The 13618-nt window shown below is 33.9% G+C and overlaps 1 protein-coding gene across 4 annotated transcripts in view; it reads right to left on the minus strand.

The window, feature by feature from the left end:
- The window catches only part of LOC18099458 (LEAF RUST 10 DISEASE-RESISTANCE LOCUS RECEPTOR-LIKE PROTEIN KINASE-like 1.3), a 45793-nt gene that overhangs the window by 3903 nt on the left and 28272 nt on the right, over positions 1–13618 (minus strand). Inside the window, exons 1-3 of one of the 4 annotated variants that reach the window (XM_024588213.2) lie at positions 10546–11834; positions 7915–7950; positions 6392–7837 (exon numbers count right to left, since the gene is read on the minus strand). In XM_024588213.2, the coding sequence (XP_024443981.2) occupies positions 6678–7837; positions 7915–7950; positions 10546–11371 (2022 nt within the window). In that variant the 5' untranslated portion in view covers positions 11372–11834 and the 3' untranslated portion in view covers positions 6392–6677. Of the gene's footprint in view, positions 1–1988; positions 2955–6391; positions 7838–7914; positions 7951–10545; positions 11835–13618 lie in introns of those variants that run through there. The other 3 variants (XM_052448295.1, XM_052448296.1, XM_024592499.2) reach the window with 3 other exon arrangements.

Below are 13618 nucleotides of genomic sequence, written 5' to 3' on the forward strand. Positions count from 1 at the left end.
TTGCATAGCACTTTTGGTAGACCCTTATACACCAAATCATTTCTTACTTTAATCGTCACTGGGTCACGCTCTAAAAAGGACGAAGAGATGTCTATTCCTGTTTTCATGGCAGCTACAAGCCTTTATATATTATTTTATTATTTTAATTTCATGATATATCTTTAGATTATTTAGTTTTTAAGATCTTAATGTTGCTCCAAGTATAAATTTATTAAATGAAAATCTATATAAAAAAAAGAGAGTCATAAACACATCACTACTTTCACATTATAAAAATATAAAAATTAAATATAATTTATTGTAAATATCATGAGTTACTGTAACCTTATATTGATATCCTTTGTGCTATTATTTTGGCTGATTAAGTTTATATATTTGGTACGATGACGAATCAAGGAAAAAGAATTTTGTGATGTTACGGTGCCCTATGTTTAAATTCCTAGAGTAAACGTGTGAATTATTTAAAATTAATTTCATAGGTGGGAATTTGAAGTTTCAGTTGAAAGATTATTCCAGGAAACAGAACAAAGAAGAAAATGAACTCTGCAGAAAGACCAAGTCTCTGATGTGGACTTCATTTCTGCATCACCTTGTGAATTTCCTGGTGTTTTCCTACCTTATTTTAATTACCAGATGCTCGCTGTAATTTCTATTATGTTGATTAGATTTGCTAATTCCGATCGAATAATTAATTATTTCTTCGGGGTTTAGGTTGTTTGTCAGATGAGATCCTTCCTAAATCACCATCTCATCTCCCCTAAGGTAAAAATATGCCAGAGAGTCTCGGACCACCACTCCCCGAATCCTCCCTACTGGTGCAAGAATTTACAAATCCTTCGTTATTGTATGTTTTTGTTTGGTACTTTGCCGGTCCAGCCGTCAAGGAATATGAACAGCTCCAAGAGGCAACAATCACATGCATGTTAAAAATGGAAAAATTCATAGTTATAATTTTTGCTCGGCCGTCAATTTTATAATCGCTGACTTGAGGCTTAACCTAAGACCAAGTTAATAGGAGAATTCAGTTTTTTAAAAAAAGATGTTATTTTTTATTTTTTAAGAAAAAAACCCCAAACAATTTCCTTTCAAGTTTCGTTTTTTTTTTATATAAAAGAACTTGAATTGGCATGAGCACGATCTAGATCTTAAGAAGATCAATATCAAATCGAGTCTTATAAAATTATTTTAATTCAAAAGGGGATATTTTGTAGGGAAAAAAAAGTTAAATTGGTGACAATTTGTGACTTAATTAACAAACACTCAGGGAAGAGATTAAAACATCATGGAAATGAAAACAGAGGGATATAATATTGTTTTTTTTAATCAGATGGACTAACTAATTATTTTTCTAATAAAACGAGGACTGACTAATAATTTAGGCAATTCTTAAAGCAGACAAGTTAAATTCTTAGCTATGATCAATTAGTTGACGAAAATCACAAATAATTTTCTCTGTCAGTTCAAAAAATCTGCAGAACATGCCATCAAGATTTCCTACGACTAGTTGTATGATAAGACACCATGGGCATCAATTTAACTATGGTGTGACCATTTCCTAACCAGAACGCTGTCCCTTATTCCCATGGTGTAGTCTAGTTCTGCAGTTCGAGCCTCCCTAATAGACTATTCAAGTGGTTCCAGGAGATCATCATCATCATATTGATGTTTACTTCTCAACACTTAATTAACAAACACTTAGCGAAGAGATTAAAATATCATAGAAATGAAAATATAGGGATATAATATTTTTTTTTTAATCAGATGGACTAACTAATTATTTTTCTAATAAAACGAGGACTGAATAAATAATTTAGGCAATTCTTAAAGCAGACAAGTTAAATTCTTAGCTATGATGTTTACTTCTGTCCAAATCTATTTAAAATAAAGTTAAAATAACAAAAACAGGAACGGAACTAAGGTGTGTGAAGCATCAACAAGTGACTGGAGTTCATCATAAACTGATTCGAGGAGAAAGTTGAGGTACATACCTGGAGCTGGAAGAGCACATGTTTTTGATCCTCTTGATTGATTTGGACAGTAACAAGTTGTTTGATTAGTTACATCGTCAATACCACAAACTCCTGAAGACATTTTGCATTCCCCACACGCCTCCGGCCTATGGACCTTGAATCTTACCTCGAATCCTTTTTTCAGGTGTTCTTCCAAAGCTTGGACAGTAACAGGTTGTTTGATTCGTGGCCAATTTGTTATAGAAAATGGCACTAAGACACTACGATAGCATTCGCCAGGACCAGCATCTCCTTCTTGGATATAACCACCTTGAATATCATTAACCTCATTTATCTTGCAAGTGAAAGGTATGGTTGGAGGAGCATCCTTGCATCCATAAATGAATGTAAGATTTGTGTAACCCTCAACAGACTCGAAAACCTTAGGATTGAACATGCTGTTCATAAATTGAGGTGAACACAATCCAACAAAGGAGTCCTCTGTTGCAACCCTGAGAGTTCCCATTTCCGGATTGAAATCCAAAACACGATACGTAACCTGACTGATATTCATCTTGGCGATATTATTCTCACACCTGAGCTCCAATTCAGGAAGGCCACAGTCAGGTGATCTGTCATTTCCCCAGAACGGAAAACCCGCGGAAATACCCCCACATTCAAACTTTTTACTACAGGCAGTGTACAGGTCATCGTTGCTCGAGGATGAAGGGACATGAATGAAGAGCAACAAAACAAGAACAAAATCTGAAAGAAAAGAAAAGGCCGAGGAATTCATTCTGGCAAGAGGAAGTAGCATAGGAGGAATGGAATTGTGTGGTAGCAAAATGGGATTGGTTGTTTGAGGGACAGTTTCGAGTATAAAGAGATGAGTTCTGGCGTGCTAATTATCAATTCCAGGTAAATAAATACATCAGAAAGGGATAGATGTGAACGCAACACTTGGATTTAAATGCTTGGTGGACTCAAAGTTTGTAATTTATGTTTTTTCTTGGGAAAGGGCTACCACACTAATTTCTTTCTACGAGGCCTCTATTTGCAAAATGAAGTCTTGTATGCTATGATGCATCACTGTCTTGGACTGTCTCTAAAAGAAGAGAAGAGAATCGGTCAAATATATTAAAAGGACACGCAAAAAAATCCTCGCATAGTTTGGAAAATTATATATGTGGTTGATGATAATAACATGAAATCGGGTCTCTCTCGTACCTAATAACAAAAATTAAGAGAAAATGATAAGGTTTTTTTTGCAATTGTTCAAACCAAGAGAAAATCGGGTCTTTCCAATTGTTCAAACCAAGGTTCAACTAAACTTCCCAAAAAATAAATAAATAAATAAATGAAATATTTGTATTGAATTCAGCCTAAATATGTAATAAAAAAATAAAAAATGAAATCAAGAATATTGTAAAGTAAGAATTTATCTATGGTTTGAGACCCTTTGCGTTGGTTTAATTCCATATATGGTTATGGATATAACATATCATCAGTACAAACCAACTTGTGCTACTGTAAGGGTTTTTTTTTTATAAAAAAAAGACAGCTTTGCTAAAACCACATTGGACCTATTACAATAGAAATACATCATGGAAGGCCCTATTCTTCTTAATTAGATGGAATCGTTTTTTTATTATTTAATTATTTAATTTTGAATTTATCTTTATAATTTTTTTTTTATCTTTACAATAGAAACCAACTTGTGCTCCCAATTCTGTAAGGGTTTTTTTTTTTAAAAAAAAAAGGCAGCTTTGCCAAAACCATATTGTGGACCTGTCACAACAGAAATAGATCACGGACGGCCCCTATTCTCATTAATTAGATGGAATCATTTATATATATAATTCTTCAACAAGGGAGTTATTTTGAATTAATTTTTATAATTTATTTTTTTATGAGATTATCACAGTTATAAATAAATATTTTGATACTTAATTAATATTTAATTTTACGAGTATTTATTTTTGTTATCATATAAAAATATATAAAAAAAAACAAAAATTGTTAATCTTAATAAATTCCATAATATAAATTACAGGTTTGACGAATAAAACTATAAAATTTAGGTTGATTTAATATATTAGTGTTTTAATATTAAAAAACAAATATCATCTCTACTTTTTTTAAAATTCAAATCATTTTTTTTACTAATTATCTAATTTGTTTTTAAACCTAACACGATCATATTAAAATATTTTTTATATAGATTAATTTTTAATCCGAGTTAGATAAAAAATTAAGTAAAAGATTTCAAGATTAACTTATTAAATTAAATTTAACAATGATTAAAACAATTACGTTAAATTATTTTATATAGGTGCCAACAAACTAGTTAATAACTATTACAAGCCCTCCAACTATCAAACTTCGATTTATAATTAACAACTACTGAGAAAATTGTAGATTAGTTTGAGAAAACCTTTTGGAGTAAAAAACTCTGTAAAATTGAATTATTTGTTTTAAAGGTATGGTCATGTCAGTAAAACGTTGTATATAAAAAAAATTGGACTGTGATATCCCCACAAGCTACAACTTGCAGGGATAGTCAACAAAGAAATAAATGTGGAGAAATTAAATTTAATTAAATTAAATAGAAGGTTGAAACCGATTGCGTGACATTGAGTTTCAAAATGGAGTTGTGTGTTAGCAAAATGGGCTTGGTTGTTTCTGGGAAAGTTCAGAGGATAAAGAAATGAGTAACAAAAATAAATGCATTATTTAAAATATTGAATATATGCTCAGGTGACTTGAATGCAAAGGTATGGGCACATTAATCTCCGCTATGCTTTTATTGGAAAAATGAAGTCTATGTACTGCACATCACTCTCTAGCTCGGAACATACAGAACACAGTTGGTCAAGGAGACTTGCAAGGACAAGCAAAGACTGCTTATATTCTAGCATGGCTGGAAAAGTCATATGGCATGATGGTAATAACATGAAATTGAAAGCTGGGTGTAAGATGTGATGGATATAGATAAGCTAAGGGCTCTTCAATGATTAATTTTGAAATGTGGTTTTTTATTATAATTATTGATGAATGTATGGGATAAGAAATTTATTAAGAAAACTGATATTTATCAAACATCTTTTTTCATCAAAACATACTTGAAAATAATTGAAGTTCAGAAGAGAAACAAAGCTTTTCATCAAATTAAATTCAGGACTGCATTTTCTTAAATAGATTGTTATTCATCAAGGTATGCTTTCTATTTTATTTGTTCGAATTCTTTACCAGACATAAACTTAGATAGTGTTTGGTATCTTGAACAATAAAAATGGTTATAGTATAGCTTTAAAACTCAACCAAGGGTCAGCTCGGGTTTATCATTGACTTAGATCAATTTAAGAATAAAAATAATTATTATCATAATTTTAAAACTCGATTCAAGGGTCGAACCGAGGCTAAAAGTAATTATTATAGTTTTAAAACTCGACTCGGTACTGGGCTTGGGTCGCGGATCGAGACCATTCACCCGAGTTAACATGAGGATAAAAGTAGTTTATTATTATATTTTTAAAATCCGACTTAAGGGTCGACTCAAAGCTAGACCTGGGTCGCGAGTTGGGACCATTAACCCGAGTTAACATAAGGATAAAAGTAGTTATTGTTATAGTTTTAAAACTCAACTTGAGAGTCGCTTCAAGGCCAGGTCTAGGTCACGATGGAATTGATCATTAACCCGGGTCAACATAAGAATAATAATAGTTATTATTATAATTTTAAAACTCAATTTGAAAGTTGACCTGAAGCTAGTCTCAGGTCACGAGCTGGGTTCATCATTAACTCGGGTGTTTTGACGTTCTTATGCCTAAATAATCCTTCTCTTTTAGTAAAACGTACCGAATGATAAAGACTGCTAATAACAGCACCACAGGAGCTGATATGGCTTAAAAGAAGAAAACGTCAGAACCATGAAATAGTTACCACCACTGGTTATTGAAAAAGGTAGAGGAAGATATAAATTTGATTACAGTACTACCTTCTGTAATGCCAAGTCGCCGGTGTCTCTTCAAAAGTCCTGTAGCAGAAATCAAAACATGAAGATATAAATATGACTAGTTAGATGGCATACTGAATTATATTCTACTACCAGCACGTTTCTTAACTCTTTCTTTCTCTGTCAAGTGCAGGTGAAAAAGGAACATCTATCTGTAATGTGCTATTACAGCCTCCCTTCCTTTTGTTTTCGTCTTCCCCAGAGCCTTGTAAGCAGGGATTGGTTCCTGCTATTTCATCTTCGATTAATGAGTTCACTCTGTGCCTCCTATGTTGGCCGTTCAGGTTCATGGTCGTTATAATGACCAGAGTAAGAAACATATAGAAGTTCGCTATGAAAATTGCAATGAAGCTTTGATGACATTAACCATAAGCAATAATAAAGCTCGGCCTCTTAGTCTCGTATAAACTTTGAAATTATAAACAATGACAAGCAAGCAGGAAAAGATCAATTCTACACTTCCCACATATTGAACATCAAGTACATACTAGAGTTTTTTAACATCATGGACAAAAAATGAAGGTGAGAGATAGTGTCTCTTACCAGCACTGTGAGAGTTTCCTCCCGTTCACGAGCTATATCATAGAAAAATTAATTCAACCAAGAGCAGCACTTAGATGAAGAACAAATACAGGTTTGTTTTTTATTTTTATCAGGCAAAATAAAATTTGCAATTTCCAGTTATAAGTCACTTTCATCTGCAGACAATGTGTTTACCCCACCCCCCTGGACGACACGCAAGGCAGTGATGATACATTGGAAGAGTGATCTTGAGCGGACCTTCTAGGAGAGGAAAGGGAAGGTCTCGGTGGAATTTGCAAAGACTGAAGACTGCCTTCAAACATCTCTACAACCTTTGTCATTGATGGTCTATGTGACGGCATGGTTTGGATGCACCACAAACCCACTAAAATCATCTTTTTAACAATCTCTTCTTCCTCCTCCGTTGTACCTCCATGAAATGTTGAAATCTCTCCTGGATCAAGATACATATAAAACCAATCCGGGAAATACAACTCGTTGGTTTCCACCGATCCCATATCAAAATCTTTACTTTGTCCGACCATTTCAAGAACCATCATTCCATAACTATACACATCAGACTTGTAAGTTACTCCTCCAAAATTTCTGCAGAATACTTCAGGCGCTATGTAACCAACAGTTCCTCTGGCACCTATCATCGAAATCTTACTTACTTTGCTCTGGCATAGCTTCGCGAGACCAAAATCTGAGATCTTTGGACAAAAGTCTTCATCAAGAAGAATGTTGTGAGGCTTTATGTCAAAATGCACAATCCGAGTGTTACACCCTCTATGCAAGTACTCCAGACCTCTAGCAATACTAACTGCAATTTCATATAATTTTTTCCATTCTAAACGACAGGTTGTATGTGGGGATCCTTTATCAGATAGGAAGCTATCTAAAGATCCATTGGGCATGAATTCATAAATCAAAGCTCTTTTATTCCTCTCGTAGCAGAAGCCCAAAAGGTTAACTACATTCACGTGGGAAGTTCTACTGATGCTTGCAACTTCATTCATGAACTCTTCTCCATCACCTTTGGATTCTTTTAGGACTTTTACAGCTACAAGACGACCGTCATCTGGTAACTTTCCTCTGTATACATTACCAAATCCTCCCTGGCCTAGTGTATAGACGAATGAGTTGGTCATTTTCTTGATCTCTGAATACGAATAACGCTTTGGAATAAGAGAATGATAGTCCATCATAAATGTTTTAACCCTACCAACATGCTGCGATTTCTTCAGCCTGAAGGTCATTGCTATGACAGCACCAAAAGAACCTTCTCTTCTAGTGAGATATATTGTAATTATGGAAAAAGTCACCATCGCTGCCACAGCTGCTGATGTGCCTGTAATTTAAGATGCATCATCATCGATATCATCGTCAAACAAGAATATCAGCTTTCTTATGATTATATTTACCTACCTAAAGCAATCCATAGTCGCCTACTCCGAGTAGATCCTGTAACAGGACATCAAATAATGTTAGGTAGTTGTTCGCGTTGGGACTGTGGTCACGAGATGAACACCACCTCCAACCTACAAGAATAATAGACTAATGTTCTGTGTCCATCTCTTATATAAGTAACTCATTTTTCTTTTATATAGCCTCATTTTTCTCATTAACTATACTAGATAAAGGATTGTTACTGGTGTTAACATTTGCGAAGATTATACTATCCTTGTTACTTTAACATTTAAAATTATGGTATTTTATACATTTCAATTTTTTTTTTTATTTTTTTTTTTTTTTTCATTCTGCTATGTAAAAATTATCAAGGCTTGATTTTTATTTTTTGCAATTGAAATTTTCTTTTCAGGTGATGATGAGTTTCTATTTAAATAATCATATTTCTAAAAAAAGGTTTTTATCAGAACAAAAATAAATAAATAAGAAAAGGGGATTTTGGCAAAAAGAAATACATTTTTTCCTTCTTAAATTTAAATCATTTGAGTTCTTATATTTATTTATTTTAATTGCATTGAGGTTTCATTCAAATAATTATGTTCTTGGTAAAAAAAAATTCTTTTTGTCAAAAAGAAAGAGAGAAATGCATTGTTAAGAAAAAAGAATTTTAAGTGAAGAAATACATTTATTTTAATTATTTTAATTTTTATAAATATTCATTTTAATTATCATAGAATTAAATAAAAACAGGTTTTGAAAATAGCTACATAGCAGCTCGGGGGCATATCACTATTAATAACTAGAAAAATAAAAATAAATTTTGTAATTAATTATTATTCACGTAACCATATTGTATTGATAAAATTAAAAAAAATGTGTGATTGCTAATATAGTCCTAATATGAGTTTGTTTATATAGTTTCTAAAATTAATTGGTGTGATATTTAGTCGGGCAATTTAACTTAATTAAAATAAAATACAAATATATTAGGAAAAATATTTAAATTAGTTTTTGCAATTTATATGAATTCTAAAATTATTAAATATGTTTTATTGTACTATTAGTAATGATATTGAAAAAAAAAACATTTCTATAAAATAATTTACAAAATTTGTAATATTTTATAAGTAATTTGAAAGTTTGGTGGTGATGAGATAATTGTTGGTGTTTAAAAAATAACGGTGGTTGAGAGTTGATTGTTGGTGAAGTGGGAGTTGAGATTTGAATAATAATATAAAAAGTGGTGGTGATTGATGATGGTGGAATATAGTTTTGTTAAAGATTTATGACAAAAAAAAATATTTTTTTATTTAGAGGTTGAGTTATCAGTATGTGACCTTACGCATCCAAACTAAAACTATATTGAAGTTGATATTATGAATTACAATATTTTAATGTCAAAATATATTCTTCTCCTCCCATCTCTTCAATTATAATCTAATGAAATTCTTAAAAAATAACTAAGCTCAATTTTTGTAGAAAGCATAAAGTATATACAAAAAAAATATCTTCTCAATATAGAATAAAAATAATTTTGAAATAATCTCTCAAACATTATTATTTATGACAAGTTTTATACTATATCAATTTGGTAGCTATAAAAACATTTTACATGTCCATAAGAAACCATTGATAGCTAACTTCTTCACTAAATAACATAAGTACATATAACCAGAAATATTTTTACAAAGGCATCCAAGTCGATATAGTGCATGGACATTTTCGTGGTGAAAATTAATTAAATGGTGAAAAACTATCGCTACAATATTTCTAACAAAATCATCATTAAGAAAATAAATCAATTGCGAAAATCAAACATAACCCTTAAATGATTTTAATTACAACAACTTTTAATTATTTTATAATTGTTTGGAGACAAAAAGTTATATTATGCACATTATAGTTCTAAAAAAAGAAAGATAATTTGATGGAGTTAAGAAGCATGTAATCGATCAAGGAGGCAACTTCTAGCCATTAAATTGATAAATATTATCTCTAACAATAACAGTATTTAGGTTGTGGGTAATATATATATATATATATATATATATATATATATATAAGACTTCCCCAGGCCCATAGGAAATGAAACTACGTTTTTGGCATATTAAATTTCTTACCATTGTATAATTATGATTAAACAAATTGTAATGACAACAAATTGGTCAAGGAATTGGTCGACAAATATAAAAAGAAATATAAATTATAATGACAACGAATTGGTCGACAAATATAAATTTTTTTATTAATTCCCATGGTACCAAGTCTTTGTGAGTTACTTAAAAGTCCTTGCTTCCTTGTTACACAGGAAGTGAGAGGTCAAGGAAGATGTTTTCTTCAGGATCATGGAACTTTGAATAATTCCTAATGGCTGCCCAGGCTCATTACTTAAACCAAAGGAATGGTGATTCGCACCTATTCCTGGGGTGATTGGATGCAATAATATCTCATCCTCTTCATGGTTTCCTTGACTGATAAGAGGTCAGTTTTCTATTAGCAAAGATCCTGCTTCTACCATTACCTAATTTGGAGGAGGACATATCTTGGGTTCTGGAAAGGGCAGAATCCAAGTATAAGTTGTCTGTTTTCCTATTTACTCCTAGTGTGACATCAGCAGAAAAAAAAATAACAACAGGCAAGAGGACATACTTGAGGATTGATCATTAGTTGGAGATTGTTGGCAAGAAAATTGTTGAGGTTGATCCTTGCAATAACAAGTAAATGCTGTAGTAGTCTGGTTGTGCCCACACTGACCACCAGAAAGTTGGCATGTATCACATAAGCTATTAGATGCATTCCACTCCAAACCAAAACCTTGATTTAGACTTCCCAGCAGCTGTGCTGCAGTTGGAGTACTTAAAATTTGCTGAAAAGCTGATTCACGTAGTGGAACTATAATGCTATCTTTGCACGATGCCAGGTAACTGATCAAGCTAGAAGCAGAGCTTCCAAGAACCGACAAGTTGGCAAATGCTGTAAAGTAGCCCGTCATCTGAGTGGCGTTTATTTCGCAGGGAAACTGAGGTAAAACCGTTGAAGTTGGTGCACCTTGAGTGGGGCAACCATAGTAGATTGTTATGTTCTGATCATCGGATGTGTAGTTCAAGAGATTGGGTATCCAAGTGGTGTTGAGAATGAATATTGGACAGATGTTTTCTGCATAATCTGTTCGAGCAACACTGAGAGTCCGTGACTGGTTATTGATGCCAAGAACTTTGTAAGTCAATTTCTTGATTGTGATCTCCAGATCTTGGTCACTGCAGTTGAGCTTCAACTCCGGATAGCCACAGTAATCAGGCCTATTGGATCCCCAGAAAGGATAACCAACACCCTTAATATCTCCACAATCTAACGAGTTGCTGCAGCTTACATATCGCTCATCATCATTGGCAGAGGCAGATGATGGAGCATGGACAAAGGTTATTGTTAGGAACATGATGAACCAAGACTTGGTAGGAAAGAGATGGTGTTGCATTTCCAGAGATGGAGAGAAACTGCAGGGAAATTCTGTAGAGGTTGGAGAAAACTAAACCTGATTTTTTTTCATTATGATACCGTACTGAATTCCATTCTTGAACAGCACTGTTGAAAAGTAAAATGTTGACTGAACATGCAGTATGACTAGGTCCAGAGCAAGAAGCGTCGTGCTGATAGCGGTAGGAGAGTGTATTTTAATCACAAGGAAAGACTATTTCTTTAATTTCATTTTAGCCATAATTATATAGCTATTGATCATTTATTTATTTTTAAACGGAAACATTAACAACTAACTGTGCTGTAGTGGTCTGGTTGTACCCACACTGACCACCGGAAGATTTGCATGTATCACATAATGAATCATTTGCACTACACTCCAACTCAAAACCTTGATAAATAGCTTCAAGCAACTGTGCTACAGTTGGATTGGGTAGAATTGGCATAATAGCTGATAGATGGGCAGGAACTTTAACACTATTGTTGCATGCTGTCAGGTAGCTGATTAAGCTGGGAGCAGTCATACTGAGGACAGAGAGGTTGACTGTTATAAAGTATCCCATCATACCAGTACTGTCGTTAACGTTGCAAGTAAACTGAGCTGAAAACCCTGCTGGGCTTGGACTAGGGCAACCATAGTACAGTGTTACCTCAGCATGATCTGAAGTGGAACTCAAGAGATTTGGATTCAAAGAGGTGTTGGAAAGGAGAGTAGGGCAAAGATTTTCTGTGTAATCTGTTCTAGAAACATTGAGAGTCCGCGACTGGTTATTGATGCCAAGGAGTTTGTAACTCAATTGCATGATTGTGATCTCCGGATCTTGGTTGCTGCAACCGAGCTCAAACCCGGGATAGCCACAGTAATCAGGCCTATCGGATCCCGAGAAAGGATAACCAACACCCTTAATATTTCCGCAATCAAATGACTTCACGCAGCTCAGATATCGCTCATCATCATCCGAAAAAGCAGATGATGGAGCATGGACACAGATTATTATAAGGAATATGATGAACCAAGAATTGGTAGGAAAGAGATGGCATTGCATTTCGGAGATGGAGAGAGGTTATAGGGACAATCTGTAGATATTGGAGGAAATTGGACCTGAATTCTTTTTCTTTTTCACGACGTACTGAATTCCACTCATGAATAATAGAATTCCACACGTGAATCCGTTGAAAAGTAAAATACTGAGTGAACATGTAGCATGACTAGGTCTAAAGTAAGAAGCTTCAAGCCGATAGCGGGAGGACTCTACTCTGCTATGCTGCATGGCACTTTATGATTTTGAAATCTCTTAATGCCTTCATCACTCAAGAAGAACCCTAGCAGGAAGAGCTGCTCGTGCCTTTGGAGAGAATCAAGGCTCTGCATTTAGCTAAGAGCTAAGATCAAGATGAACACGGTTGCATCTTTCTGTGCCCTCAACATAGTACCACTATGCATGGGTAGCAATTGTCTACGGAATTGAGTACGAGAGACTTTTTGATTGAAGCCTCTAGAGTTTTTATTTCAGTTGCCTGAACATCTGCAGTTATTTTTACAAACCATAGAAGCACTTCTGTCTCCCTCATTTGTCAATATGCAAATTGTTCCGCGGACTGGTGACCAGAGCAGCTAGTGTTAGCGAGGCGCATTGTTCTTTTGATTGGGTGATCAATAATCCCTCCCTTGACGGACATGTGACCTTTTATCTGACTTTCATACCACCGTAGGTGTTAATTGCAGTTCAAAAAGAAAAATAAATTAATTCATTACTTCACAAAAACACAAGCTGCCAAGAAATGAAGAGCATGGCTACCAGTAAAGAATAGGTTTGACCGCTTGAATGTTCAGTGGAAAATTGGAGGACAGTATAAAACTTCTGTTCAAAGAGAAATGCGAAATGGAGAATGGGGACACATAGTTCGACATGGTGAAAGTAGTTTAACGCACTGTTGATAAACATATTCTTTGACTCTGCTTTGCAGAGCAACGATGTCACTGTCCTTGAAACATATCCCAAAGAAGAAGAAAAACAGGAAATCTTTCGATTCTTTCCTGGATGTACTAAATCCCCTGATATCAAAATCACTCAGGATGTCCAGCAACATGCAGAACGTTTCACAAATCTGAGTTGAAGAATCCAAAAAACATAAACATAAACGTTTCTAGTTTGTTGATGTAAATCATGACCAAGAAAGAAAATGGTCAGCACCAGATAAGCATATTTTACTTCAGCTCACAACTAGCACATAAAACTTTCTCAAA

This window comes from Populus trichocarpa, chromosome 17 (genome assembly GCF_000002775.5).
Source record: "Populus trichocarpa isolate Nisqually-1 chromosome 17, P.trichocarpa_v4.1, whole genome shotgun sequence".
In the NCBI taxonomy this organism is placed as follows: domain Eukaryota; kingdom Viridiplantae; phylum Streptophyta; class Magnoliopsida; order Malpighiales; family Salicaceae; genus Populus; species Populus trichocarpa.